Consider the following 26717-nt stretch of genomic DNA (forward strand, 5'->3'; position numbering starts at 1 on the left):
TAGTTTCAAGTAAATGTTAGCATGCATGTGCTGTGTTGCTATAGAAAACGTAAGCTGTGTCAAAAGTTTGAAAAAATACAATTCTAAGGTGGAGTTTCTGCAGATAAACTTTAAACATGACTAAAGTACAGCATATACTCCAACTGAACCACGTGGAGGAAAGCAGTCGTTTGAAACTAAAGATACATCAGGTTACAACATCTCAAATATTTAAGGGTCATCACCAACACCTGACAAGACTGTTTACACTAAAGTTGTATAGCACGTATAACCTACCATACATGAATCTTGACAACTTAAACTTCTACCCACTAAGCAGTAACCAACATTATGTATGAAACAAAATGTTCATTTCTCAGTCTCTCCATTGTCTAGAAAAACTGTTAAAACTGCTGACTACTTTTGTTACTGAATGTAATCGTGTTAGAAAAATAGTCTTGATGAAGACTTCTCCATGCAGTCAATCTTTATTATAGCAGTATTCGCATATTCACATCAAGTACATAGAACTTTTTTGCCTTTTATATAATACAGAGTTTTTAAATAACTTTACACAGAAATAAATTTCTTCAATCTGAATTTCAGCTATCTTTTTTTATTCTCCATGCTTTCTATCCAAACTGAACAATATTTTCTGTTATACAAATTTACATGAGAAAAACTCCAAAGTACAAATGAAGGGACCTGAGCAGGAAAGAGAACCAAAGTATCAGGAAGTGGGTATGGGGGAGAATTAAAAAAAATAATAAAAGATTCAAGCAAACATTGAGAATAGGGGAAAAGAGGGAGACATCATCCATTTGACTGAAAATAAATGTCTTTTTTTATGAATTGAAAAATAAGCTTTAAAAATAGTTACTCCATTGTAATTTTTGCAAAGCAGGTATAGAGAGGTCTGTGGACAATTGAAAAGTCCCTATCTTTTCACTGGGCACGCCCCAGACTCCATGAGAACCTTTTCAATGCTTGAGTGGAACTGAAGTGTACTAAGCCCGAACCTTTGGCAGTAACAGAAAAGAGGAATGTGTGTGAGTCGCCATAAGGTTTGGAGTGGTGAAACAGGAACCGTGAATTCACTGCAGTTCAAACAGGAAGCATCTCCCTTTCCTCTCCCTTACAGGAGTCATGTCCTCAAACCAAGGAATACATGAAAAGGGGGGATTTCCTTTTTCTTGGTCTAAACCAAAGAGCAATGACAACTACTGAATAAAATTCAGAGAGACACATGTTGATGAATGATCAAATTCAATCCCCTGATCAGCTGTATGATCCTATCATAGGAAAGGCAGCAATTGCCGTGTTGAGGAAAGGATCAGATGTACAACCAACAAATGAGATTACCACAAATATATATCACTGTGATACAGTCCTCAAAAATCAGGCGACATCATCAAGGCCAAACTGAGTCTATATTATGTGGCATGGCCAAAGGAAACATGGAGGACCCATGGATGCATTTTAAAATGAAGGCAGGAGAAGGGGACAGCACAGAGACATACATCCCTGTATGTAAACTAACATAACATGAAGATAAATAAGACATAAAGGCTAGTCACTGATGTTGGTCATTAACATGAATAAAAAGGCATTATATGTTGATATAGCTGGTTTTAATCAGCTATGGAACATACACAAATGTATTAGGAAGGAATGATTCTTAAAAAAACTGTTCACAGCTTAGAATAAAAAGCATACTTATTGCACTCTTACATTTGATTTCAGGTAACAGTTTATTTCCCACCCTCACATTAATTTTTCCCTATCCTAGATTTGCTCACCCCATTTTGGTCTCTGTTCTCTACATCTGTGCCTACTCTGTGAGCTTTGTTGTTTATGCTAGTTTGCAGTGACTTCCAACTCATACTCCACCAAAACACACGTGGGTTCAAAAACTCAACACAAAAATGCAACGCAGTAATTTTCAAAACAAAACCAGGACTAAGCAACTTCATCAAAACCCCCAATCCCACCCCTGTAAACAGACCCTTCTTTTGTGGCATCTCTTCACAAATTTTCTGCCAACACTCCCGCATACGTGCTGTATGTGAGAACCCGTGGTCATGGTGCTGGAGAATGAACTTGGCTGGCCGGGAGAAGCAGATGGTTTGTACAAAATATTTTTTGATACTACCATGAATAAACATATTTTAGTTGTTTTAGAGCATTTCCAACTACAGAATTCTTTTAAAAAAATGCACCTCTAAAAAATGGATACACTGGCTTACACTGGCTGTGTCCTCATACACACTCGTCAAGTCACTATAATTATTCAAAATAGCTAAATAAATGTCAACATTTTAATAAAGCTGATTTAGTAATTAATAAAACTTAACAGTTGAAGTTGTGGATGTTAAATAAAAGTACTTTAGTCACTGATTGAGTTGCGAACTAACTGCCCCATGCATTTTTTTTTTTTTAAAGCACTGTTACCTTAAGATTTTAGGAGTTGGGTTTCTGTCCTTTTCCACATTAAAAATACCTGATAGGAACTGTTAATTACCCTTTCCACAATTAACAAAAATTAGAATTGAATTTCGATTTAAATGTCTTTGCCCAAACAAAAGTGAAAATAGGTTATTTGAAAACAACAAAACAGAGCTTACTGTCTAGTGTATTAATAAAACAAACATCTTACCAGTATTTTTAATTTTACCAGAGCTAGCAACATGGACCACAGATACACTGGTGACTCCGCTCTCCTCTGGCCAAGCTACAAATCATCGCCTGAGGCGGAGATGCTACTACCCTCTTCTGGGGCTCAACTACCAATGGGCATCAGTAATCCATCCCAGTATAACATTTCAAGGATGCGCTGGAGACACTACATGGACTTCCTCTTTCAATGGTGAGGAATGAAACAAGATACAAGAACCACAGCATGGAATATTTTTTCTTTTACATCCAACGGCCAGGTCATAAAGGATGCCTTGAGACCTCCACCCTGGCCCCCACAGCGCTTTGGGACAGGATGACTAACGCAGTCCAGCTTCATGTGCAATCAAGTCCTGGGAAGAAATTTACATTTCAAACTCTGAAAAATCAGTGTCTAGGTTGGCAGCAGTACTCTGGAAACTGATAAAACCAAATTCGGTCCTATATTTCAATTTCCCCTTCTAAGTTAATATATGATTGCTGCCCATCATACAGTACTTCAACCCTAAACTACAGCAATTTCTGTCAACATTTCTGTTGTATAAAAGTTCCATGCTTTGAAGAGCCTATGGGAGTAGAAAAAGTTTCTCTAGAAATGTCACTGAACTATATTTTCAACCTAGTTGCTCTATGTGATAAATATATTTGACTATACTAGGGATTATGTGCTTTAAAAAAATAATTTTGTTCACTGAAAATTTACCTGTGTGTTTTCTCATTGTTAAATGTGATTTTGGCTATAAACTCTTTAGTGCATTTACCTATGCAGTCTAAATTGCACTCTAAAAATTATTAACACAGCTGAGTTAAACCAGAGTGGCTGCTCTCTTCACAAATCACTGATTTCTGCTAAAATGTTAGCTTTTTTATTGCATCATGAAGGCACAGTAAGATCATTTGGCAAATTGTCAAGGTATTTTTCTAGAGCCTCACCTACACCATTTCAACACATGACCTGTAAGCTATTTGCTGTTCATACTCACAGTAAACCTTCTATCTCTGGCTATGGTGTTTATAGCCTAATGGATGGAATCTGCTAGTCTCAAGGTGCTGGTATTCTAGCACTAACAATGCCAACTTGGACAAAGAAGAGAATCTTGCAAAAAAAGTAATCATTCTACCCTCTTAGCTGGGCAGTCTTTCTATGAATGCCTGTGCATGTGACAAAGCTGCAGCAAACTCATTATGAGGATGTACTGTCACGCCAAGCCTACTGAAAATTAAAATTACATCACTGTTAGTGAAGTGATACCACAGCTATTTAATTTCACGCAACTGACTCAAGGTTAAGATTCTGAAACGTACCCCTAAACCGGTTCTGGCACCACTTTCAACAACATTCAGATATTCTGAGCAACACATTTTTTTACAGTATTACTGCTTAAATGTATAATGCCCTTTAGGACAAAATGAGAGTGCTCAGATACAAGTACACAAAAAAGTTAAAATCTTAAATCATCGTCATGTTCTAGAGCTCCTGACTTTTCATATTTTAAAATAAATAACTATTCATTACCTCATTCTGAAGAGGTAGTTTTTTGAAGAGGTCACCTGAACCCTGCAATGTGGTTTCAAACTAAAGCTAGAGATGAGGTTTGCAAGCGGCTGGCAGGTGGATGTACAGTGGGGACAGGTGAGATCTGAGGAGGGTGTGCAGCAGCTCGCACTCCGCCTGATGAATACAAGGTAACATCCTGTGATGAAAGTGCTGTCACCGCACCAAACCAGAAGCTAGGAAATATTTACAAACTTTCAGGTTGACAGTGCTGCCGTCTTGAATTATTTCTTTATATACTGCTCTTTCTTCTCCAACACCAACATAAATATAGCATATATCATTTGTATGGGATTTTATCTTCTAAAATGCCCCAGTATGCCCTACTAGATCTCAAATACAATCAGGGGTGAGATATTCAGGAACCAGAATTTGACAGCTAGACAGAATCTTCTTTTAAGGTGCACATTAACAACAAATGATCACACTGAATTTTCTATTCACAAATCCCTTTTATAAACTATTTTTTTGGTCAATATTATTTCAGTGGCAAAAGTCTAGGTCCTTAACTCTAACGATGAAAAAAGTCCATCAGGAATACTACACAGTTACAAACAATCCTCTATAGTTGCTCTCAAATTTTTCAGAAGGCTTCACCTCTCCCTACCAAAAATAAAACACACTACAGAAGGCACTGCAGCCACTTTACAGACAAGACTGTTACACCCTTACAAGATGATCAGTGACGCAGCCACATACTGTCTATACAATTACTCATAAAGTGCTTTTCACAAATAAGGACTTCTTCCTCATTTTTTTAGGAGCTCAGTAAGTCTAATTGTTGTCTAAGCATCAAAATATAAAGCAGATAAAACACAAATAAAACCTATTTTCATGTCATTTGTAAACTAGAGAAAAAACCTATTTCATAGAAAAAGGAAGAAAAGAGAGGTTTAAATATTTTATTTTTTAAGGTCTCTATAAAAATCTCAATATGCTAAGCCTAGCTCCTGGGCACGGCTTCATTTGAGATCAAGTCTGCTCCCAAGTTCAAATGAGCTACCAGCCTATTCTAAAATGCAAGGGAAGAAAAAGTGTATCACCCTGAATATTGTTTAAGAAACTGAAATGCTAAGCTTCCTCCCTAATGGTACCGCCCCTGCCCCTGCCCCGTGGAGGCAGTCCCGGACCCAGGCTGCACATGTTCTGCCTCCTCAGCAGGACATGAAACACATCCTCTTGTTCAAGCCCAGGTCTCTCTACCTGCGGAAACTTGAAGCCAATCTTGGTAAAGGGAACACAGCCACATTTAAAAGCATCTAGAGATATATTTAAAAAGAAAAAACAGCCAATGCTTTTCAAGAGAGGCAGTATTATTGCACAGAAGATGTTCTTCAAATCAGCGTGAATTATTTCAACCTTTGCAATTTCTGAATTTTTTAAGACACTGCCCTGATGTAAAACTTAAAAACAATTTTTTTCAAACCGATTAATAACTTAAGGATCTTTTCCATTTTACTAGGAAAACCTTTTACAAGACAATGAAAATTTCAATAGGCTTTCTTCTGAATACATGTATGTTAGCAAAAATCTAATGGTAGTGAGATTTAGTGGCTGAAATATAGACAGCAGGGCCTGGAGTTACAATCTGAAATTTTTAAATAACAATTTCTAATTCCTTGATTTATTCTGGGTCTCGTTTAATTTCTTTCAAGTCCTTGGCTATAGCTTGGTTGGTCTGATTTATGTTCCTAAATTTTGAGTCTAGATTCCTGATAAGGGAGGTTTTCCATTAATGTGCCATTAATACATCCACTTTCTTTGCTATGACTGTGATTGATATTACCCTTTAATAAAGGCCAAAGGAAGCTATAACTAGGTTAGATTTTCCATTTGTGCAAAGTTAAGATTTAGGTTCTTAATGAACGCCAGCTCTTTCTATAAAAACAACTGATGACAGGTTTCCCACACCCTCCCTCAGTCCTAATATCCCTAAAATTGCTCTGTTCTCTGTCTGGGAATTCAGCTGCCAAATTGCCCAACCTTTTGAAGACCAGGCTTGGGAAAAAAGGAAGAAGGAAAATGAATGGAGACGCCACCATTTTTATTTTAGGTCGCATATTCTAGATAAAAGACTAAAGAAGATGTGGGATGTAGTGTTAGGAATCAGTTGTAAGAAACAATGAGATTATTAGCAAAGATGTTAGTGTGGATCCAGCAAGTACCATTAACTGGAAAATTATAAATATTTGTCATTATGCTAAGACTCCTCATATTTAGGTAGAGAAAAGGATAACGATCTTTCTTAAAAGTTGTTTATATAACAAAAATACAATTTTCAGGATATATAATTCTGGTGGGAAGTATTGTTTTTTTCCAATTCAATTAAATCTGAAAATTATTTTCTTTTTAATAAAAATATAGAAGAAACTCAGAAATTAAAACCTGTACCTTATATTTAAATTATCTAAATTTCTCACATTCAAAACTGTTATTAAGCAGTTTTGTGGGGGGTTAGTTAGACACTGCCACGGCATTTTGTGCCCTGGACAAAGTAGCCGCATAAGTAGTTGGTGACTGGAAGAGCACAGGAGGAAGATATAAACTGTATTTCCTGAGAATTTGCTACATTGTGGAGGAAAAAAAAAATCCCCAAACACTTATCTTCATTGCTGGACCCAATGAGAAAGAAGGCAATGTGTGCCAGCACTATCTAGCCTGCTTGGTTAGGCAGATCCCTCAGTGAGCAAGGAAACAAAAGGCCAGAGACCCCGGAGGTCAGGAAGAAGATGCAGCATGCCCTTTTCCTCCATACCAAGACGCACCTACTCCTCACCGTTCAGCCTCCATTTAAATAAAATAGTTTCCTTTTGATAAAATTTGTCAAGGCCTGAACATGCACCACACAGAAAGGGCAAGCTGCATTTTTGTTCCATCCCTCAGAAACTAACTGGTGGTCACTAGGGGAAAGAGCTCCACAACAAAATTCCAGAACAGGAAAGAGAACGATGCTTGGTGATTGAAACTGCCCCATCAGATGATCAGCCACAAATTGATCTGGTAGTTAGAAGGGCAAAGTTGACTGGCAGACTTTCCATAGCAAATCTCCCAAGCTGTAGCAGCAGTTTCTTTCCATCATGCCTGACCATCAAAAGGTCAGAATTCAGGGTCTCTCCTCTTTCTTCCTGGGACTGGGCAGACTTGTATGCTCGTGGTATTTTTGTTGAAGAAACACTGGCAGCAGAGAATTCTGGTTCCTAAAACATTCTTTCCTCTTTTGTTGGATGGGAAATTCCATTCTGTTCCACATCAGCTTATGCATTGGAAATTTTGTATCTTTAAAAAAAGATTTGAGGAACAGAACTGTGTTTTGATGTTAACAAATTGTACGAACACAAGACTTAAGAAATAAGAGCAGATGTTGCCATGATGGTGGCTACTTGAAGGCTGCAAATTCTCCTGTAGAGGGAGGACAAGAGCTAATTTTAAAAAAGTCATCTCAAATAACCTAGAGACACAGAAAAGCCTCATTTGAGCTTCACTGAAAAGTAACTAGTTATATATTTCAAGTCTAGCAACAGCATTGCTAATTTAAAAGCAAAAATGGCTGAAACCCATGGAAGAACACAACATATATAGTATGCAGAATATGGTTCAACTCTTATCAATTAAACAGCAAGTCTGCAGAGAATTTCCCAGTTGGGTTTTACGTATCATGGTTCTGATCAAGCTGAAAACAGTTCCAATGAACAAAATTTCTCAGAAACTGAATGTAAACTAGTAATGTCAATTTGTAGAATACTTCCACCTCTTAATTATCAACTCATTTTCACCTATCATATTATTATAATGCCACTATTAGAAAGAGAGGCAGTATTTATCTTCATTTTGCTAAAGATACAATTAAGAGGTCAACTGATTTGTTCACACCACACGTTTGACAGACAGAAAGAAAATCCAGACCTCCCATTTTCTAGTTAATTTCACCTTCAAACTAACAAAAAATATAGGCACATGTCACTGAACATAATTATCAGCATAAAGAATTCTTTAAACCACAAAGTACCTTTGTGATATCATGCTCCTTTAGCTTAATGAATGTGGGGGCTTCATGCCATTATTTTTCTTTTCTTTTTTTTTTTTTTGAGATGGAGTTTTGCTTTTGTTGCCCAGGCTAGAGTGCAATGGTGCAATCTCGGCTCACTGCAACCTCTACCTCCTGGGTTCAAGTGATTCTCCTGCCTCAGTCTCCCAAGTAGCTGGGATTACAGGCACCGGCCACCAGGCCTGGCTAATTTTTGTATTTTTAGCAGCGATGGTGTTTCACCATGTTGGCCAGGCTGGTCTCAAACTCCTGACCTCAGGTAATCTGCCTGCCTCAGCCTCCCAAAGTACTGGGATTACAGGTGTGAGCCACTGCACCCGGCTGCCATTATTTTTCATCTACCATTTTGTCCATAGTTTCTACTTGTAACTAAAGGCCAGTTTCTGTTATACACACTATAGTTAATTTCTGGGGATTGGTTAATAACTGACACTTACCAAAATTTAGTTAGCCATACCACTATTTTTCTTTTTTTTTTTTTTTTTTTGAGACGGAGTCTTGCTCTGTCACCCAGGCTGGAGCACAGTGGTGCGATCTCGGCTCGCTGCAAGCCCCGTCTCCTGGGCTCACGCCGTTCTCCCGCCTCAGCCTCCCCAGCAGCTGGGACTACAGGCACACGCTGCCATGCCCGGCTAATTTTTTTCTATTTTTAGTAGAGACAGGGTTTCACTGTGTTAGGATGGTCTCGATCTCCCGACCTCATGATCCGCCTGCCTTGGCCTCCCAAAGTACTGGGATTGATTACAGGCGTGAGCCACCAGGCCCAGCCAGCCATATCACTATTTTTCAATAGCAGCTTCTGATGAGGATCCAAGCAATCACTTATATGAATATACTGTTTAATCCAGGAATAACCTATCTAATTTCTGATTGCTATCAGATTCCAACTGGTTGCTAGATAACGTTGGCACATCCCAACAAACAACAGATTGCTAATGCCTGGATGACTGAATCCTTAGCTTTGTAAGCTGATAGTATTAGTGACTGACTGAGTGCCTGATGCCTCACTGAACAGTTTGTACACATCTGCATCCAATCCTCATAATAACCCTATGAGGCAGATGCTATTATCTATATTATATAGATGAGGAAACCAGGGTTTAGAGTGGTCAAGTAACTTGCCTGAGATCATATACAGAAAATTGCAGAAATGGAATGCTAACCCGGGTGCTGACTCCAAGACCCAGCAGTCCCTAAACAACTTTCAACAATTAACACTTTGTTTTCCCAATCTGAATACGACTACTAATGAACTGCAGATAGTCATATTATCTCTTTCTATGCATGGATTCCTTTTAACAAGCAATTAACTAAGGCATTGTGAGTCCAAAGATCAAGAAAGGGTAAAAGAATTATTGCCTCATATTTAAAGTTAAGAGGATTGGGGAATCTGGCACTGATTAAAAAAAAAAAAGGCTAAATTAAATTACTAAGACCTTAGAGTAAAACATTTCGAGTATAATCATAGGAGGCTGTTATGGTAACACACTCCAGAAATACACAAACATTTTTACTATTGTTGCTTACAGTTTGAGTACTTATAATTTTAAGGTTGCTATTTTTAGTGTTTTAATGTTTCCTTAAAGTGACTTGCAACATTCTTATGAGTAATCATGTATCTAGCCGAATCCAAATCTCATTAAAGGAAGTCAATCTAAAAATAAGATTTACAGAAAAGAAATCTTTATGAAAATGCCTAGAATTAATCTATTAAATAAAAAAAATCAGAAAATGCTAATATCTAAGCCAAATGTTAATATACTACATTAAAAAATACTTAAAAAAATCTTCAGCTAAGGTTGGGCACAGTGGTTCACGCCTATAATCCCAGCACTTCAGGAGGCCGAGGCAGGAGGACTGCTTGAGCCCAGGAGTTTGAGACCAGGTAGGGCAACATAGTGAGACCCTGTCTCTACCAAAAAAAAAAAATCAGTTGGATGTGGTGGCACATGCATGTAGTTCCAGCTACCTAGAGGAGGCTACAGGGGGAGGATCACTTGAGACCAGCAGGTTGAGGCTGCAGTGAGCCAGGATTGTACCACTGCACTCCAGCCTGAGTAATGAAACCCTGTCTCGAAAACAAAACAAAATACACACACACACACACACAACTTCAGATGTTTCCTGTTCATTATAATGATTAGAAATTTCATTTTGTTGAAGTGTCATACTCCACAAACTTAAATATTAGTCTTAAAAATAAAAACCAGGCCAGCGAGGTGGCTCATGCCTGTAATTCCAGCACTTTGGGAGGCCGAGGAGGGTGGATCATCTGAGGCCAGGAGTTCAAGACCAGCCTGGCCAACATTGCGAAACTCTCTCTCTACTAAAAATACAAAAATTAGGGCCAGGTGCAGTGGCTCAAGCCTGTAATCCCAGCACTTTGGGAGGCTGAGGTGAGCAGATCACCTGAGGTCAGGAGTTCGAGACCAGCCTGGCCAACATGGTGAAACTTTTTCTACTGGGAAAAAAAAAAAAAAATTAGGTGTGGTGCCACATACCTGTAATTCCAGCTACTCAGGAGGCTGAGGCAGGAGAATCACTTGAACCTGGGAGGCAGAGGCTGCAGTTAGCTGAGCTCACACCACTGCACTCCAGCCTGGGCAATAGAATGAGACTCTGTCTCAAAAACAAAAACAAAAATTACCAGGGTGTGGTGGTACTGCACCACTGAACTCCAGACTGAATGACAGAGAAAGACTCTGTCTCCAAAAAAATTTAAAACCAAACAGCCGCACAAAAAACAAACTTTTACCAACAAACTCCAAATCAAATACAAACAAAGCAAACACTATCACTCTATCAAAAGTCTAGTGCTTCTAACAGAATGCAGTCCTTTTTATAGTCACACTTGGTGTTGAGGGGAAAGAAAGAAAGGAATCCATAGTTTAGGAATCAATAAAATAAGACTCTTAAAATGTCCCTAAAATCATGGAGAATTTAAGAAAAACATGGGAGTAACAGGTGATGAATCTGCTTTCAGAAAAAAGTATCTTTTCTTAATGATTCCTTCTTGCCTATCTGGAAATCTCTACTATTCTACTTCCTACCCAATTTTATTTGAAGGGCCAACTCTGCTTGTGTGAAGTTATTTGAAGTGAAATACCTAGATACTCTGTGTCTTAAAAAAAATCTTGGTATATTAATTAATAAAAAAAATCAATTTGAGGCCAAATTGAAATATTTTCTTTCCCCTTCTTTCAGGTTGAGGATAATTTAAGCTGCATTTTCTGTTTCTTTTTTTTGAGAAAAAGAAAGAGTCTTGCTCTATTACCCAGGCTGAAGTGCAGTGGTGCAGTCTTGGCTCACTGCAACCTTCGCCTCCCAGGTTCAAGCAATTCTTGTGCCTCAGCCTCCCAAGTAGCTGGACTACAGGTGCACACCACCACGCCCAGCTAATTTTTGTATTTTTAGTAGAGACAGGGTTTTGCCATGTTGGCCAGGCTGGTCTCGAACTGGCCTCAAGTAATCCACCTGCCTCAGCCTCCCAAAGTGCTGGGATTACAGGTGTGAGCCACCACAACTGGCCATGCATTTTCAAGTTAACTTTAGTTAGGAATAGAGCAGAGAACACCTGGGAAGACTGAAAACAAAACAAAACAAAACAAAGACCCTGTGATTTTAGACACCTCAAATATCATGGTTTATGTGAAAGCTAAGGACTTTATTAACTAGTTTAAATATATTACTCATTACCCTTTATTCCAGAATGGAGTATATTTTAATGGGCATTATACATAGAATTTGATAAATTCCTTAAAGTATGTTATGAAAATAACAGGTTACTTCTTACCCAAATCAATCACTACTTGACATTTAAGGAGAAAGTCAACTGCAGCCAAAGTAAGTCCCCTCCTGACATTCTTTGTCATGACTTTCAAGCAGTTTCTTTTTTTCTTTTCTTTTTTTGAGACAGGGTTTTGCTTTGTTGCCCAGGCTGGAGTGCAGTGGCATGATGAAGGCTCACAGCAGCCTCCACCCCCCAGGTTCAAGCGATCCTCCCAAGTCAGCCTCCCGAGTGGCTGGGGCTACAGTTGTGCACCACTATGCTTGGCTAATTTTTAAATTTTTTTGTAGAGACAGCGTTTCGCCATGTTGTCCAGGCTGGTCTCAAACTCCTGGGTTCACGCAATCTGCCCACCTTGGCCTCCAAAAGTGCTGGGATTACAGCGTGAGCCACTAAGCCCGGCCCAGGTAGTTTCAAAAAGATGAGAAACATTCTGGCATAGACACATCGAGTCTTTTAAATTCTTTGAGAAAACAGTCACAGGACAGATGAAATATTTAGTAAAGTAAAAAGTTCTACAGAAATGCTCAATAATTTTCATTCAAATAAGACTATAACTGATAATATGTTTCTGTCATGAAGTACCATTTCATAGTATTTTTTAAAAAGGCACATAATTTTCTTAAAGAAAGAGTGACTCACTTGAAAGAAAGGCCATTTAAGCTGGTATATTAAATAGCCACTGTTTTAGAGAGGACAATTTTAACTATTGGTTTAACTATTAGGGTTTAGTATCTAAATGGCTAGTATATGCCATCCAAGGGGCAGGAAGAAAATAAATAAATAAAAAAGATTAAATGGCTAGTGGAATACCTGAAAATAAATAAATCGGAAGCATCTGATTACATCCTGTGATCCTGAAACCATTTAAAATCAAGACAAATCTTTTTCCTCATCATTGATTAGTAAAACTTTTAAAATGTAAAACAAATTTATAAAAAGGTTTCCTTACTGAAGAAAGAAATCAACTTTAATTAAAAAAAAAAAAGAGGGCTCAGGTTTTAGGAAAAAAGCAGTCACAAAAGAACAAATGTTCTTTTGTTTCAATTACTCAGTCAAAGAGATTAACTCTACATATGGTTAAAAAAATAATGTTTTTATTTGGAGAATATATTTAAAACTCAGTATAAAACAAAACCCAAGAACACATACAATTAAACCTGAAAGGGAAACATTTAATTCTACTGCTTCCTATTTCTCCAGATCCATGTTAGCTAAACATGTCACCTGTCACATTTTTAATGTCCTTTCACTAACATTTCTGGTGGACCTAATTTAAAAGAGAGAGTAGAATTACTCTGTGATACTTTGGAGGCATGTTTTACTGGCTACAGAATGGAACAATGAGTTTCTGAGTGGCTCTACAGAGCTCAGCCATGCCCATCGCAAAGGAGACTAGTAAAGAAAGAAAGGAAAGGTGTCAGATGCAGATGATGGGAGCCTAGGCAGGATGGCATTGAGAAGAAAAAGAGAGTGAACAATGAAAGGAAGATAACTGTGAGGCAGGTATGCTGGGAAATTATAGAAGGAGCTCTATCAATAAAGAGACCCCTTGACCTTCTGCCTCAAAATGGCCAAACCTTTGGAGCATTCCACAAAGTCAATTTTGTAAAAACTTTGTTAGTTACGTGCTTGCTAGTCTTCTATTTGTGAATGAATAAAACCCTATCTAACAATTACTAATAATCATATCTTTAGCGCCACTGGAGGATTTAAAAATCATATACTTAGATATTTTCCAATAGTTATATTTCTTTATTCCTTGGTATCATTTTTTTTTAAATATGTGAAACGTTTCTTTTCATTTTCTTAACTAAAGACATGAATCAATTCTGAAATCATAATGGCATTACTTATCTTAAGCTGCCCAAATGAGGGGCTAAAGGTTTGCTGTAATTATTATTGAGTGATTTTCCTGGATGACATCTAACTATTCAAATAAAGAAAATGTTTCAAAAATTTATTTGTGGGTACTTAAAAACTAAATTATCATTAATTTAAAGTCTTCTCAATTTTCTTCTTTCTTGACTTCAAGGAGGCATTTATACAGATGTCTGTTTACTGGAAGAACCTTGAACTATTGGCTACATTTAAAATCATGACAAAACCAAATTGAATAAGTGAAGATATAGTTAAGAGGCTGACAGTGAAGCAGAGATGGCCAAATCTTTGATAGGACCACATGCTGTTGCTTTCTACTTTTGATTCTCTCTGAATCACAGTAAGAATACACTGACCACCACATTACAGTCATTTTCTACACAACGAAGTATTAAAGAACCCTAACAAATACTTCATACCATGGAATGAAAAAAGGAGAAGAGCATTCATTCATCATAAGGAGAACCTTGCTGGCAAAGAATATAAGGAGGACAGAACATGAGACACAACGATAAGGTGATTGCTAAAATATGCATCATGAGAGGTAATAATAATCTAATAACAACTTTAAAAAATCTATTACCTGGTGTTTGGCAACCAGAGGTATCTCAAAGCAAAACACACTTAAAAGTTCTCACAAAATTCTGTGAAGATTTTTTGCAGGGGAGCGATTGGGTGTGAAGGGAGCAATGCATTTGCAACAAAATTTGACTTCTACATGAGCGAGACATCCTTAATGTATTTTTAAAAAAGCTATTTAAAAGAAACTCCAATTTATAACATTTTCCCGCTAAAAATCCAAAGTTAAGACATTTTACTCATGTCAAACATGCCACTCCTCAGCAATATTTTTGGTCACCTGCACTCAAAATTTATAAAAAGAAACTTAGTTTATTGCTTAAAGGAAATAAAGGACATCCACATTTTCCAAATTGTTATAAAAAGAAATAGTTATAGAAAAAGTATTAAGAATAATAATAGAATTATTAAATTCTACTGACTTCCTAAATTAGATCTGTTCAGTTTGCCTTATCTAACCCAGGCTAACCGACTGCCAACTTCTCACCTGCAAACACAGGCACAGGTAGGGTCTTCTTCTGGAGTCCCTAGTGGACATGTGATAGCTGGTAACAAAAGTTGCATGAGAAACTGAAGTTTAATACTTAAAATAACCAAGTGAATGAAACAAACCCGGAACAGAAAGTAAAGCCTCTAGAAGAGGCTCTGCCAATTTTTAGCAATGTCTATGTATTTTAACCCTTGGACGTTAAAAATCCAATGTTAAGTATAAATTTTAGTTTGGGGAAAAATTATATCTAGTCTTTAGCCACACAAGTGTTCTTTGGTTCACCTTAAAAAAAAAAAGTATTTTATTCAATTTAACATATAAGCAAACATATGTTCATTTATTTTCCTTTTGTTGCTACTCTCCTGAACTCTCTCACTCATTTGTTTCAGTGGACGGGAAACGCACCATATCCCCCTGCCTGGATGGGTGTTTTTGGAGAAGCACAAGCATATAGACTAAAATCCTCTGTTTGGAAACCAGCCCGATTCAAGGAGGGTTCTGATGCACTGCGGTGAATTTTTGGCAATGAGCGGGCCAGCAGCTCAATAGAGGCGAGAATCTACAAAAAAAAAAAAAAAAAAAAAAAAAGAAAAAAAAAGAAAAAAGAAAAAAAAAACAGAAAGAAGAATGAAAATCTGGGTGGTATAAATCTTTAAGAGTCCCATCACACTTTACAAGAAAGCACCTGAAATCTTACATTGTTTTCAGTATTGTCATAAATGCTTGGGAATATATTTGTAAAGAATTGGTATTTTTTCTTAAGAAGAAACTATCTCTGTAAATTAAATGGGGAGAGTAATTCTTAGTCAGCTTTTATTTATATTTTAGATCATTTGTTAGTCTTGAAACAGTAAATAATAGAAATTTAAAACCAATTTTATACCTTTTTGTTAAAGACCACAAGTCTCTTTTGGGAAGAAGATGGAGTATAAATAAGTAAAGCACTTTATGACTGTCTCTAAACAGAACTATCACAGCTACTTGCCCTTTAAAGAAACCAAGCCACGGGAAATGTTTTACATACACCTAATTAAAAGCAGAACCTCATGGACCCAGAGTGCTAGTAGCACATGAGAAGTGACAGGGGACAACCCAAGAGCAAAGATAGGAGAACTCGACAAATAGACCCCAATATATAAAATGCAGAAATTCACAATTTTAAGGTACAAAGAAACAGGTTATAATCCTTGAAAGCATACAGCATGATAATGCATGTTCATAATCATGAAACGTGTTTAAAGGGCTTGGCATAATGCCTGGCCTATAATGGGCACTCAATAAAACTTTAACAGCTATTATTGTTACTTTTGTTATTGTCCTGAGATATCAATTTTTTTTTTTTTTTTGAGACTCGCTCTTGTCAACCAGGCTGGAGTGCAGTGGCACGATCTCAGCTCACTGCAACCTCCGCCTCCTGGGTTCAAGTGATTCTCCTGCCTCAGCCTCCCGAGTAGCTGCGATTACAGGAGTGCACCACCATGCCCAGCTAAATTTTTCTATTTTTAGCAGAGACAGGGTTTCACCATGTTGGCCAGGCTGGTCTCAAAACTCCTGACCTCAGGTGATCCGCCTGCCTCGGCCCCCCAAAGGGCTGGGATTACAGACATGAGCCACCACGCCTGGCTGAAAATTGTTTTTAAAAGTTAAAATTTTTTAAAAAAGTAATCTTTATGATGATTGATATAAGACAAAGAAGCAAGCAGTTGCAAAAATTTTTAAATTCCAAGTATAACGTGCAAATAAAAATTAAAATACTATAGAAATGTATAAAGAGTATAAGGCTCTTAAATCCTGCTCTCCAGGGCTAACCACTGTTAGAGTCTATACTTTCTTCTGTACCTTTTTTTTTTTTTTTGAGATGGAGTCTCACTCTATTGTCCAGCCTGGAGTGCAGTGGCGCGATCTCAGCTCACTGCAGCCTCCGCCTCCCAGGTTCAAGGGATTCTCCTGCCTCAGCCTCCCGAGTAGCTGGGATCACAGGCATGTGCCACCACGCCTGGATAATTTTGTATTTTTAGTAGAGACGAGTGTCACCACGTTGCCCAGGCTGGTCTCGAACTCCTAACCTCAACTGATCCACCCACCTCGGCCTCCCAAAGTGCTGGGATTACAGGTGTGAGTCACTGCACCTGGCCTCTTCAGCACCTTTATGTATAAAAATACATATATGAAAACAGAGCCCACCTGTACATTTTTTTTTTTTTTGGAGATGGAATTTCGCTCTCGTTGCCCAGGCTGGAGTGCAATGGTGTGATTTCGGCTCACCGCAACTTCCACCTCCTGGGTTCAAATTATTTTCCTGCCTCAGTCTCCCGAGTAGCTGGGATTACAGGCATGTGCCACCACGCCCAGCTAATTCTGTATTCTTAGTAGAGTCAGGGTTTCTCCATGTTGGTCAGGCTGGTTTCAAACTCCCAATCTCAGGTGATCCGCCTGCCTTGGCCTCCCAAAGTGCTAGGATTACAGGTGTGAGCCACCGTGCCCGGCCTCTGTATAACCTTTTAAAGTGATTATCAGGCTGGGCACTGGGGCTCACGCCTGTAATCCCAGCACTTTGGGAGGCTGAGGCGAGAGGATTGCTTGAGCCCAGGAGTTCAAGACCAGCCCGGGCAACATAGTGAGAATCTATCTCTACAACCACCACCACCACCACCACCACCACCACCATCACCACAAGAAATTAGCTGGGTGTGGTGATGGGCACCTGCAGTCCCAGCTACTTAGGAGGCTGAGGTGAGAGGATCGCTTAAGCCCAGGAGTTTGAGGCTGCGGTGGGCTATGATCATATTACTGCACTCCAGCTTGGGCAACAGAACAGGCCCAGCCTATTAAAAAAAAAAAAAAAATGAGGTATCATACTACATTTTGTTTTCTGTCTTGTTTTCTTTTTCTCTCACCAATATCCATGTCATCAATACAAAACTAACTTAATCTTAATGTCTTTTTCTTATTATAGTAAACATTCTTATATATATCTGAATACTTATGAAATAGGTTACATAGCACAGATTTTTAGAAGTATTTTGAATTTATGGATTCTACCAAGTTCTTCCAAAATGCTGCCTCCCACCAAACCTTTAAAATTTTACATAGAATGCTCCTCCTCACTTCCCAACATTGTTCCCAGTGCTGGATATTACCAACCTGAGAGGCAAAATTAAAATATATTTCACTGTTGTGTGTCTTTGCATTTTACTGACTGCCATGGAAATCTTTACACCTTTTCCTAAGTTCATTCACCATTTGTATTTATTATGTGAATCACCTGTTCATATTCCCTTTGCCCATTTTCTATTATTTTTTACTTATTGATTTGGAGGAGTCCTTTGTATATTATAAACATTTACTTTTTGTTATATATGCTACAATTATTCTCTTTATCTTTCAATGTTATTTTTCTATATAGAAGTTTAAAATTTTTTAATGTACTCACATCTGCTAATTTTTTCCTTCTGAATTTTGTCTGTTAAGAAAGCCTTTCCTACCTCAAAACTATAAAAATGATTTCATATTTTATATTTTTTAAAACATATAGATCTTTGGCCATCTAAAATTTATGTGGAATATAACAGTATGGTGTGAAAAGATACCCTGTAACAAAAATTTTAAAATAACACTTTAAAGGGATAGCCTCCAATAATCTGGAAAGTTCACATATGCACTTCAGTTTTTGAAACCACGTAATTAATGAAATTAATGACATTTCATTAATTTTTTTTTATTTAGAAGTATAAAGCTAAGCATTTTGCCCCTTTTAATATCATTTAAAAAGTGGGCCTAAGGATGTACTTTGCATTATTAATGTCAATCAACCATGCTAAGTAAGAAACCCGAGCACCATGACATGAAAAGAGAACATGGGACAGGGTCATGCTGAAGCTGCTCGGCAGCACTGGTCCCTCACCAGGACAGTCTCAACCCGGAGGTTTCCTGACTTAGAGAAGGAAATAAAAAATAAAAAAAAAAAGAAAAAAGAAAAACTCTTCCTCAAAGGAACAGTAACTTTGAAACCTGATAAATGAAACTTGTATCTACCCACCCAACCACTTAGCTTTCCCTTTCTTCTCTTAGGCAACACCCTGACAGACTTGTTAAAACCATCAATTTTATCTTCTTTCATTCTTTAGAGAAGAATCACATTTTTTTAGATTTAAAAATAAAGGATGAGTGAATCTAATTCCTGTAACATTGACTTCTGTCTGAGTTACTCAGCTAGGATTGGGCATTCAAAGGCCTAAGAGTTCATAAATGAACACTCCAGTAATTACGGTAGCAGGATTACTATGGGAAATAGCACTTCCCACTTGAAACTGTACTGATTCATCAAGGCATATTTATCCAGTGCTATCAGAAGTTCCCTAAGTATCAGAAAACATTGCATTTATATTACAATATCTACTACAGCTAAACTCTGTAAGCTATTTGAGGTATTTAGATATTTTTGTTTTGTTTTAGACAGAGTCTCATTCTGTTGCCCTGGCTGGAATGCAGTGGTGTCATCTCAGCTTATTACAATCTCCACCTCCTGGGTTCAAGCAATTCTCATGCCTCAGCCTCCTGAGTGGCTGGGATTACAGGCTCCTGCCACCACGCCCAGCTAATTTTTGTGATTTTTAGTAGACGGTTTTCACCATGTTGGCCAGGCTGGTCTCGAACTCCTGACCTCAAGTGATCGCCTGCCTTGGCCTCCCAAAGTGTTGGGATTTGTAAGCCACCACACCTGGCCTTAGTTACAGTTCTTTTTGAGACTTATTAACTTAAGGCTTTATCCTTCCAACATGGAAAAAAAAAAAGAAACGCAGTGAGTTATCAAGAATTAGGTAAAGGCAAGCTGAGCTGACAATCGCCTTACTGCCTTTTCCTTTTTCTGTATCAGGCAGAAATGCCCCTCAAAAAGACCTAGTATTAAAGGAAAGCTTGAATCTGTTTACCACCAAGAAGAAATAAAGCAGTGGTTCACAAAATGTGGTCTGCGGACCACCAGGGGATCCATGAGGTCAAAACTATTTTTGTAGTAACAATAAGATATCATTTGCCTTTTTTACTGTCATTATTTTACAAGCGTTAAGTAGAGTTTTTAGGGGTGACATGATGTGAGATATTGCAATGTGAGTGCCAAAGCAGAGAATCCAGCTGTCTTCTTTTGGCAAAGGGATTTGCAAAAAAAGTAAAACAATACAACTCCTCACTAATTTTTTTCTCTTAGATAATAGAACTGTTTTTTTTTTCCTAAATATTATTTAACATATTGGTTTATTATGTTTAATTCATAAATATTTAAAAAAATAGTTTTAATTTCTAATAAGGTAATTAAAACTTAAACAAAAGCTCTTTGCGGGGGGGGTCTTCGATAATTTTTAAACGTGTAAAAGAGTTCAAAGACTGAGAAGTCTGAGAACTGATAGACAAATGCAAAGTCTTTCTGAATATTTTGTATTAGGACCCGAAATTTCTAGGTGTGCCACTGCTCAACCCTCATGAAGCCATCTTAATGTGTTTTCTTGTCTGGAGTCTGCATATAGAATCCAAACTCATGAAACACACACTGTGTGCCCAAAAAAATGCTCAGAAATCGTCTATGAATGTTAGTCTGTTCTTCTGGATAGCATGAAGCTTTTTCTTACTTGGGGAAAGAGTGGTCTCTCATCTCTTTTCTTTTTGAGGCACTCTGCCATTAATCTCTTCATGGCTTTTGGACAGTTACTCCGTACCTTACTGAGATCTGGAGATAGGTATCCTCGTCCCACCATAAAAATTATCTGGAGAGAGAAAAAAAAGAGAAATAATTCAACCTTGTAGATAAGTTGAAAAATATACTTCACACTCACTGAAAACACAATAAGCTGTACATTTACAGCTTATGATGTATGTATTACACCTCATAAAAAGTTTTAAAAAACCAATGCCACATCATAGATTGTGGGGAACCCACACAAGGAGCTGCAAGCTCATATATTCATGATCCCTGGACGGTGGCAAAGGTTCTCTAATTGCTCCCCTGCTTTTGGTCTCTCCTTATCCAGTCCATTTTCCCACTCACAGGGTAACCATCTAAAACAGATCTGACAGTGCCGCTTCTTTACTTAAAAAAAAAAAAAAAATTTATTCAGCACATCTTGTTGGACATTGTCTTAAGTCCTTTATATATGTGTAGGGAAAACCAAAAAGGTTAACATTTTAGCAGTCGTTTTGGCATCTGCATCTTAAGCTCTTTTATTGTGGAAACACTAATGGGCCACTTGGTTATACAAACCACAGCCTCCCCCAGAGGAGAGAAGGAGCTAAAATCCATTAGGAGCTAAAATCTGTTTAACGAAATAAAAAGCCTTGTCTTCCCTGGATTCAGAGATTCATAATTTTTTTCTCATTTCTTAATTTCCTAATATTTTGCCTCTTTTTAGGGCAGGCAGGGACAGATGTTAGGAGTCTTGGGACTCAGGGAGGACAGCCTGAGAGAAGGGCTTTTGATCTTAGAGGGAATAGGCGCAACAGGGGGAGAGTAGAGGCTAAAGTGGAGAAAGCCCATAAAAGATCCTCGCTACAGGGCAGAGCTGATGAATTTTAGAAACCGCCAAGCTTGGTACATTGTGTTATTTCCTGTTTGGTGCTGTAATGAACCTTGTTTAACTGCCAGGCATTAGCAAAGCTTTGACTGCAACGTGGCCTCTATATAGTAGAGGTTAAAGGTGAACCTTGGAAAGAAATACTGAATTGAGGGGATTACAGTTTTCTTTTTTTTTTTTTTTTATTATACTTTAGGTTTTAGGGTACATGTGCACAATGTGCAGGTTACATATGTATCCATGTGCCATGTTGATTTCCTGCACCCATTAACTCGTCATTTAGCATTAGGTATATCTCCTAATGCTGTCCCTCCCCCCTCCCCCCACCCCACAACAGTCCCCGGAGTGTGATGTTCCCCTTCCTGTGTCCGTGAGTTCTCATTGTTCAATTCCCACCTATGAGTGAGAACATGCGGTGTTTGGTTTTTTGTCCTGGCGATAGTTTACTGAGAATGATGTTTTCCAGTTTCATCCATGTCCCTACAAAGGACATGAACTCATCATTTTTTATGGCTGCATAGTATTCCATGGTGTATATGTGCCACATTTTCTTAATCCAGTCTATCGTTGTTGGACATTTGGGTTGGTTCCAACTCTTTGCTATTGTGAATAGTGCCGCAATAAACATACGTGTGCATGTGTCTTTATAGCAGCATGATTTATAGTCCTTTGGGTATATACCCAGTAATGGGATGGCTGGGTCAAATGGTATTTCTAGTTCTAGATCCCTGAGGAATCGCCACACTGACTTCCACAATGGTTGAACTAGTTTACAGTCCCACCAACAGTGTAAAAGTGTTCCTATTTCTCCACATCCTCTCCAGCACCTGTTGTTTCCTGATTTTTTAATGATGGCCATTCTAACTGGTGTGAGATGGTATCTCACTGTGGTTTTGATTTGCATTTCTCTGATGGCCAGTGATGATGAGCATTTCTTCATGTGTTTTTTGGCTGCATAGATGTCTTCTTTTGAGAAGTGTCTGTTCATGCCCTTTGCCCACTTTTTGATGGGGTTGTTTGTTTTTTTCTTGTAAATTTGTTTGAGTTCATTGTAGATTCTGGATATCAGCCCTTTATCAGATGAGTAGGTTGCAAAAATTTTCTCCCATTCTGTAGGTTGCCTGTTCACTCTGATGGTAGTTTCTTTTGCTGTGCAGAAGCTCTTTAGTTTAATTAGATCCCATTTGTCAATTTTGGCTTTTGTTGCCATTGCTTTTGGTGTTTTAGACATGAAGTCCTTGCCCACGCCTATGTCCTGAATGGTATTGCCTAGGTTTTCTTGTAGGATTTTCATGGTTTTAGGTCTAACATTTAAGTCTTTAATCCATCTTGAATTAATTTTTGTATAAGGTGTAAGGAAGGGATCCAGTTTCAGCTCACAATTGCTTCAAAGAGAATAAAATACCTAGGAATCCAAATTACAAGGGATGTGAAGGACCTCTTCAAGGAGAACTACAAACCACTGCTCAATGAAATAAAAGAGGATACAAACAAATGGAAGAACATTCCATGCTCGTGGGTTGGAAGAATCAATATCGTGAAAATGGCCATACTGCCCAAGGTAATTTATAGATTCAATGCCATCCCCATCAAGCTACCAATGACTTTCTTCACAGAATTGGAAAAAACTACTTTAAAGTTCATATGGAACCAAAAAAGAGCCCGCATCACCAAGTCAATCCTAAGCCAAAAGAACAAAGCTGGAGGCATCATGCTACCTGACTTCAAACTATACTACAAGGCTACAGTAACCAAAACAGCATGGTACTGGTACCACAACAGAGACACAGATCAATGGAACAGAACAGAGCCCTCAGAAATGATGCTGCATATCTACAACTATCTGATCTTTGACAAACCTGACAAAAACAAGAAATGGGAAAAGGATTCCCTATTTAATAAATAGTGCTGGGAAAACTGGCTAGCCATATGGGATTACAGTTTTCTTTCACAATGCCCCCTACTGAAGCTACACCATCATAACATCATCATTTTAATGGAAGACAGCAGTCTTAGAATCTTGGGAGGAACCTGGAATAATACCTTGGAGTAACAAGTGACAAGCAACAGCCAGGAGAATGTAAAGCACTTCAAACAGGGGTCTTCAAAGTTGAGAGAAAGGATCTGGAGTGCCTATAGTCATATATTATGGACAGCAATTCAGGTATTCTTACTTCGCTATCAATGGAAAAGGTGGCCCTGAAAGGCCAAAAAACTTTGGGACACTTGGATTCTAGATATCATCTAATACTCAAAAAAGAATTCTACAAGGTTGGTGTTGACTCCGTTTTACAGATCAGGAATCCAAAGCTCAAATAAATTAAGTAACTTGCCCGAGATAATATCGTTAAGTAAGTAACAGAGGATTTGTAGAGAAGACTATCCCAATACAAAGCTACTTTTAACTTTTTTATGCCGCTGCTCCTACTCTGCTTGTAACGCCCTCCCTCACCCTTCTCTAGCTATCTGAAATCCAGATGAATCAAGGCCTAACTGAAAGGTAACCAACCATGCTTATCATACCTTTCTTTACACACCCAGAAGTAATAATGGTCCTCCTTCCCACCACTAGCTGTGATGATCATTTACTGCCTTGTATGGTTATTAATCTTTTTGTGATATGTATCTTATCTAAGTTCTCCAATGAGACTATGGGTGCTCAGGCAGAGAGACTGTGACTCATACATATGTATTTAAAAAAAATTCTTAAAGAAGCCAGGTGTGGTGGCTCACGCCTGTAATCCCAGCACTTTGGGAGGCTGAGAAGGGTGGATCACGAGGTCTAGTAGTTCAAGACCAGCTTGGCCAAGATGATGAAACCTCGTCTCTACTAAAAATATAAAAATTAGCTGGGCGTGGTGGCGTGTGCCTGTAGTCCCAGCTACGTGGGAGGCTGAGGCAAGGAATTGCTTGAACCCAAGAGGCAGAGGTTGCAGTGAGCCGAGATCGTGCCACTGTACTCCAGACTGGGCAACAGAGCGAGACTGTCTCAAAAAAAAAAAAAAAAAATTCTTAAAAAATATCTATAACACCACTACCTCCACTATTTAACATAACCTTGTGGACACAAGAGGTTTTCAATGTTTAAGTTAACTATTCATTAAGGTGAGTGATAACTTTTTGCTAGCTGATTAGCCATGTCATGTCTATAGTCTTTAAATTAGGGTCAAGTATCCCTGGGGTTACAGGAAGACTTTGCCAGAGGTGTATAGACATGGTGGGGTTTTTTTTGTTTTTGTTTTTTGAGACAGAGTCTTGCTCTGTTGCCCAGGCTGGAGTGCAGTGGCGCGATCTCGGCTCACTGCAACCTCCCCCTTCTGGGTTCAAGAGATTCTCCTGCCTCAGCCTCCCAAGTAGCTGGCATTATAGATGCACGCCACCACGCCAGGCTAATGTTTCTATTTTTTTAGTAGAGATGGGGTTTCACCATGTTGGCCAGGCTGGTCTCGAACTCTGGACCTCAAGTGATCCACCCGCTTCAGCCTCCCAAAGTGCTGGGATTACAGGCGTGAACCACCACGCCCAGCCAACATGGTGGTTTTAAGGGAATTCATTTCTACAACTATCAACTCACTGGTATCCCCTTTGAAAACACTGATTTGCCAGAGAAACACTCAAGTGGAAGTGTAACACTTATCCTCCTCTCCCATTTTCCCTGTTATAACTGCCCTTCTACCACTTTACAAAAGGCACACCTTTTACCCATATGTAACGTAACTATAGTATACATTGTCCCAGGGTGTAAAAACCTCTGGGGCAACAAAGAGACATTTCTAAATACTGGTGTCAAACTCGGCGCCAATGAATGGGTAACAAGTCTGTTGGTTTCCAATTCTTTACTTTCAAAAATATTAATTGAAATGTCAGGTGAGCTTTTAAAACATTTTTAATGACAAGTTACTATGTAAATTTTGGTACATTATAGGAATGAACTCAAATGATTGAGTGATATATAGCATGTGGTAAAGAATTAACCTTGCCCAAAGAGAGAGCTAGCCTTTGCTCTTGGCTCCTGGGAGGTAATCACTAAGCCCTTGAAATGTCCTGCCTGATCAGAGTGTCTGTTTACCTGGGGGCCATGGGCCATGGGCCATGCCAGATAGTCTGTGCTAACAATGTGATTTATAGAGGGCTCTGGGTCATGTGGCATCAGCTTGACCTCTGCAGAAGCTGGAAACTAAGGTCAGCCCCGCAAGTGGTTAATCATATGACTGAACCCCAATAAAAACTCTAGACTCCAAGGCTCAGGTGAGCTTCCCTGGTTGGCAATAATCCATGTGTGTTGTCACACATTGCTACTGGAAGCTCTGTCCACAACTCCATTGGGAGAGGGTGACAGGAATCTCCAATAAGAACGCTCCTGAATTCTGTCCTATGAGTCTCTTCCCTTGTTAATTTTAATCTGTATTCTTTCATTGTAATAAACTGTAACCGTGAATGTAACAGTTGTCAGTGAGTCTTGAGCAGCTTTCAGTGAGTTTTCAGCAAGTCCTTTTAACAAACCTGAAGCTGGTCTTGCGGACCACTAAACTCTGCATGTGGTTATAACAAAACTCCTGCCTTTATCATCTTCTTATAATTTAGATAAAATTTCTCAGTATTTACCTCTTTAAAAATGAAATATGGAAAGAATCAATACTAAGTCTTAGTATCTAGTGTCCTAACAAAAAAGTTGTATTTATCCACCGATACATACATTAATTGAAGGGAAAAGAAAAGCCCCATGTCATTCATTAAGATACATATTTCCAATATAATTTTACCTTCTAGGTTTCCATATATCAAAACTTATATGCTTTCATCAGTTATATATATTACTTGCAACAAAAACATAATTCAGAATTACAAAAATTAATAATCAGAGCTTGAAGTCACAATTTTATAAAATTCTAAATTTAAATTTATATACATATTTTTATTGCAGAGATGTAACTTAGGTAATCAATAAAAGGCTTTAAAACATACAAATATGTTACATTAGGATGAAATTCTGTGAGAGAAACAATACAAATAGTTTGAAGAGAAAAAAGGAACCATGTAAAACTTCCAGAAATTAATGAAGAGCTTCAGTATTTTTTAATAGGCATAAAATCAGTATGGTTTTTAGATTTTGATGCATATATTTCAAAAAGAGGGATATATATATATATCTAATATAGTAGTCT

General features: G+C 38.1%; 1 protein-coding gene across 11 annotated transcripts in view; it reads right to left on the reverse strand.

The window, feature by feature from the left end:
- Positions 1-441: 441 nt before the first annotated feature.
- BRAF (B-Raf proto-oncogene, serine/threonine kinase) overlaps positions 442-26717 on the reverse strand; it is a 208738-nt gene continuing 182462 nt past the window's right edge. For 6 of the 11 annotated variants that reach the window (XM_055284224.2, XM_055284219.2, XM_055284216.2 and 3 more), the window contains 3 exons: positions 20614-20748; positions 15395-15548; positions 442-7606 (listed from right to left, as the gene is read on the reverse strand). In XM_055284224.2, coding sequence (XP_055140199.1) covers positions 7584-7606; positions 15395-15548; positions 20614-20748 — 312 coding nt within the window. In that variant the 3' untranslated portion in view covers positions 442-7583. The other 5 variants (XM_055284221.2, XM_063641653.1, XM_055284217.2 and 2 more) reach the window with 4 other exon arrangements.

The sequence above is a fragment of the Symphalangus syndactylus genome, chromosome 6, assembly GCF_028878055.3.
Source record: "Symphalangus syndactylus isolate Jambi chromosome 6, NHGRI_mSymSyn1-v2.1_pri, whole genome shotgun sequence".
In the NCBI taxonomy this organism is placed as follows: Eukaryota; Metazoa; Chordata; class Mammalia; order Primates; family Hylobatidae; genus Symphalangus; species Symphalangus syndactylus.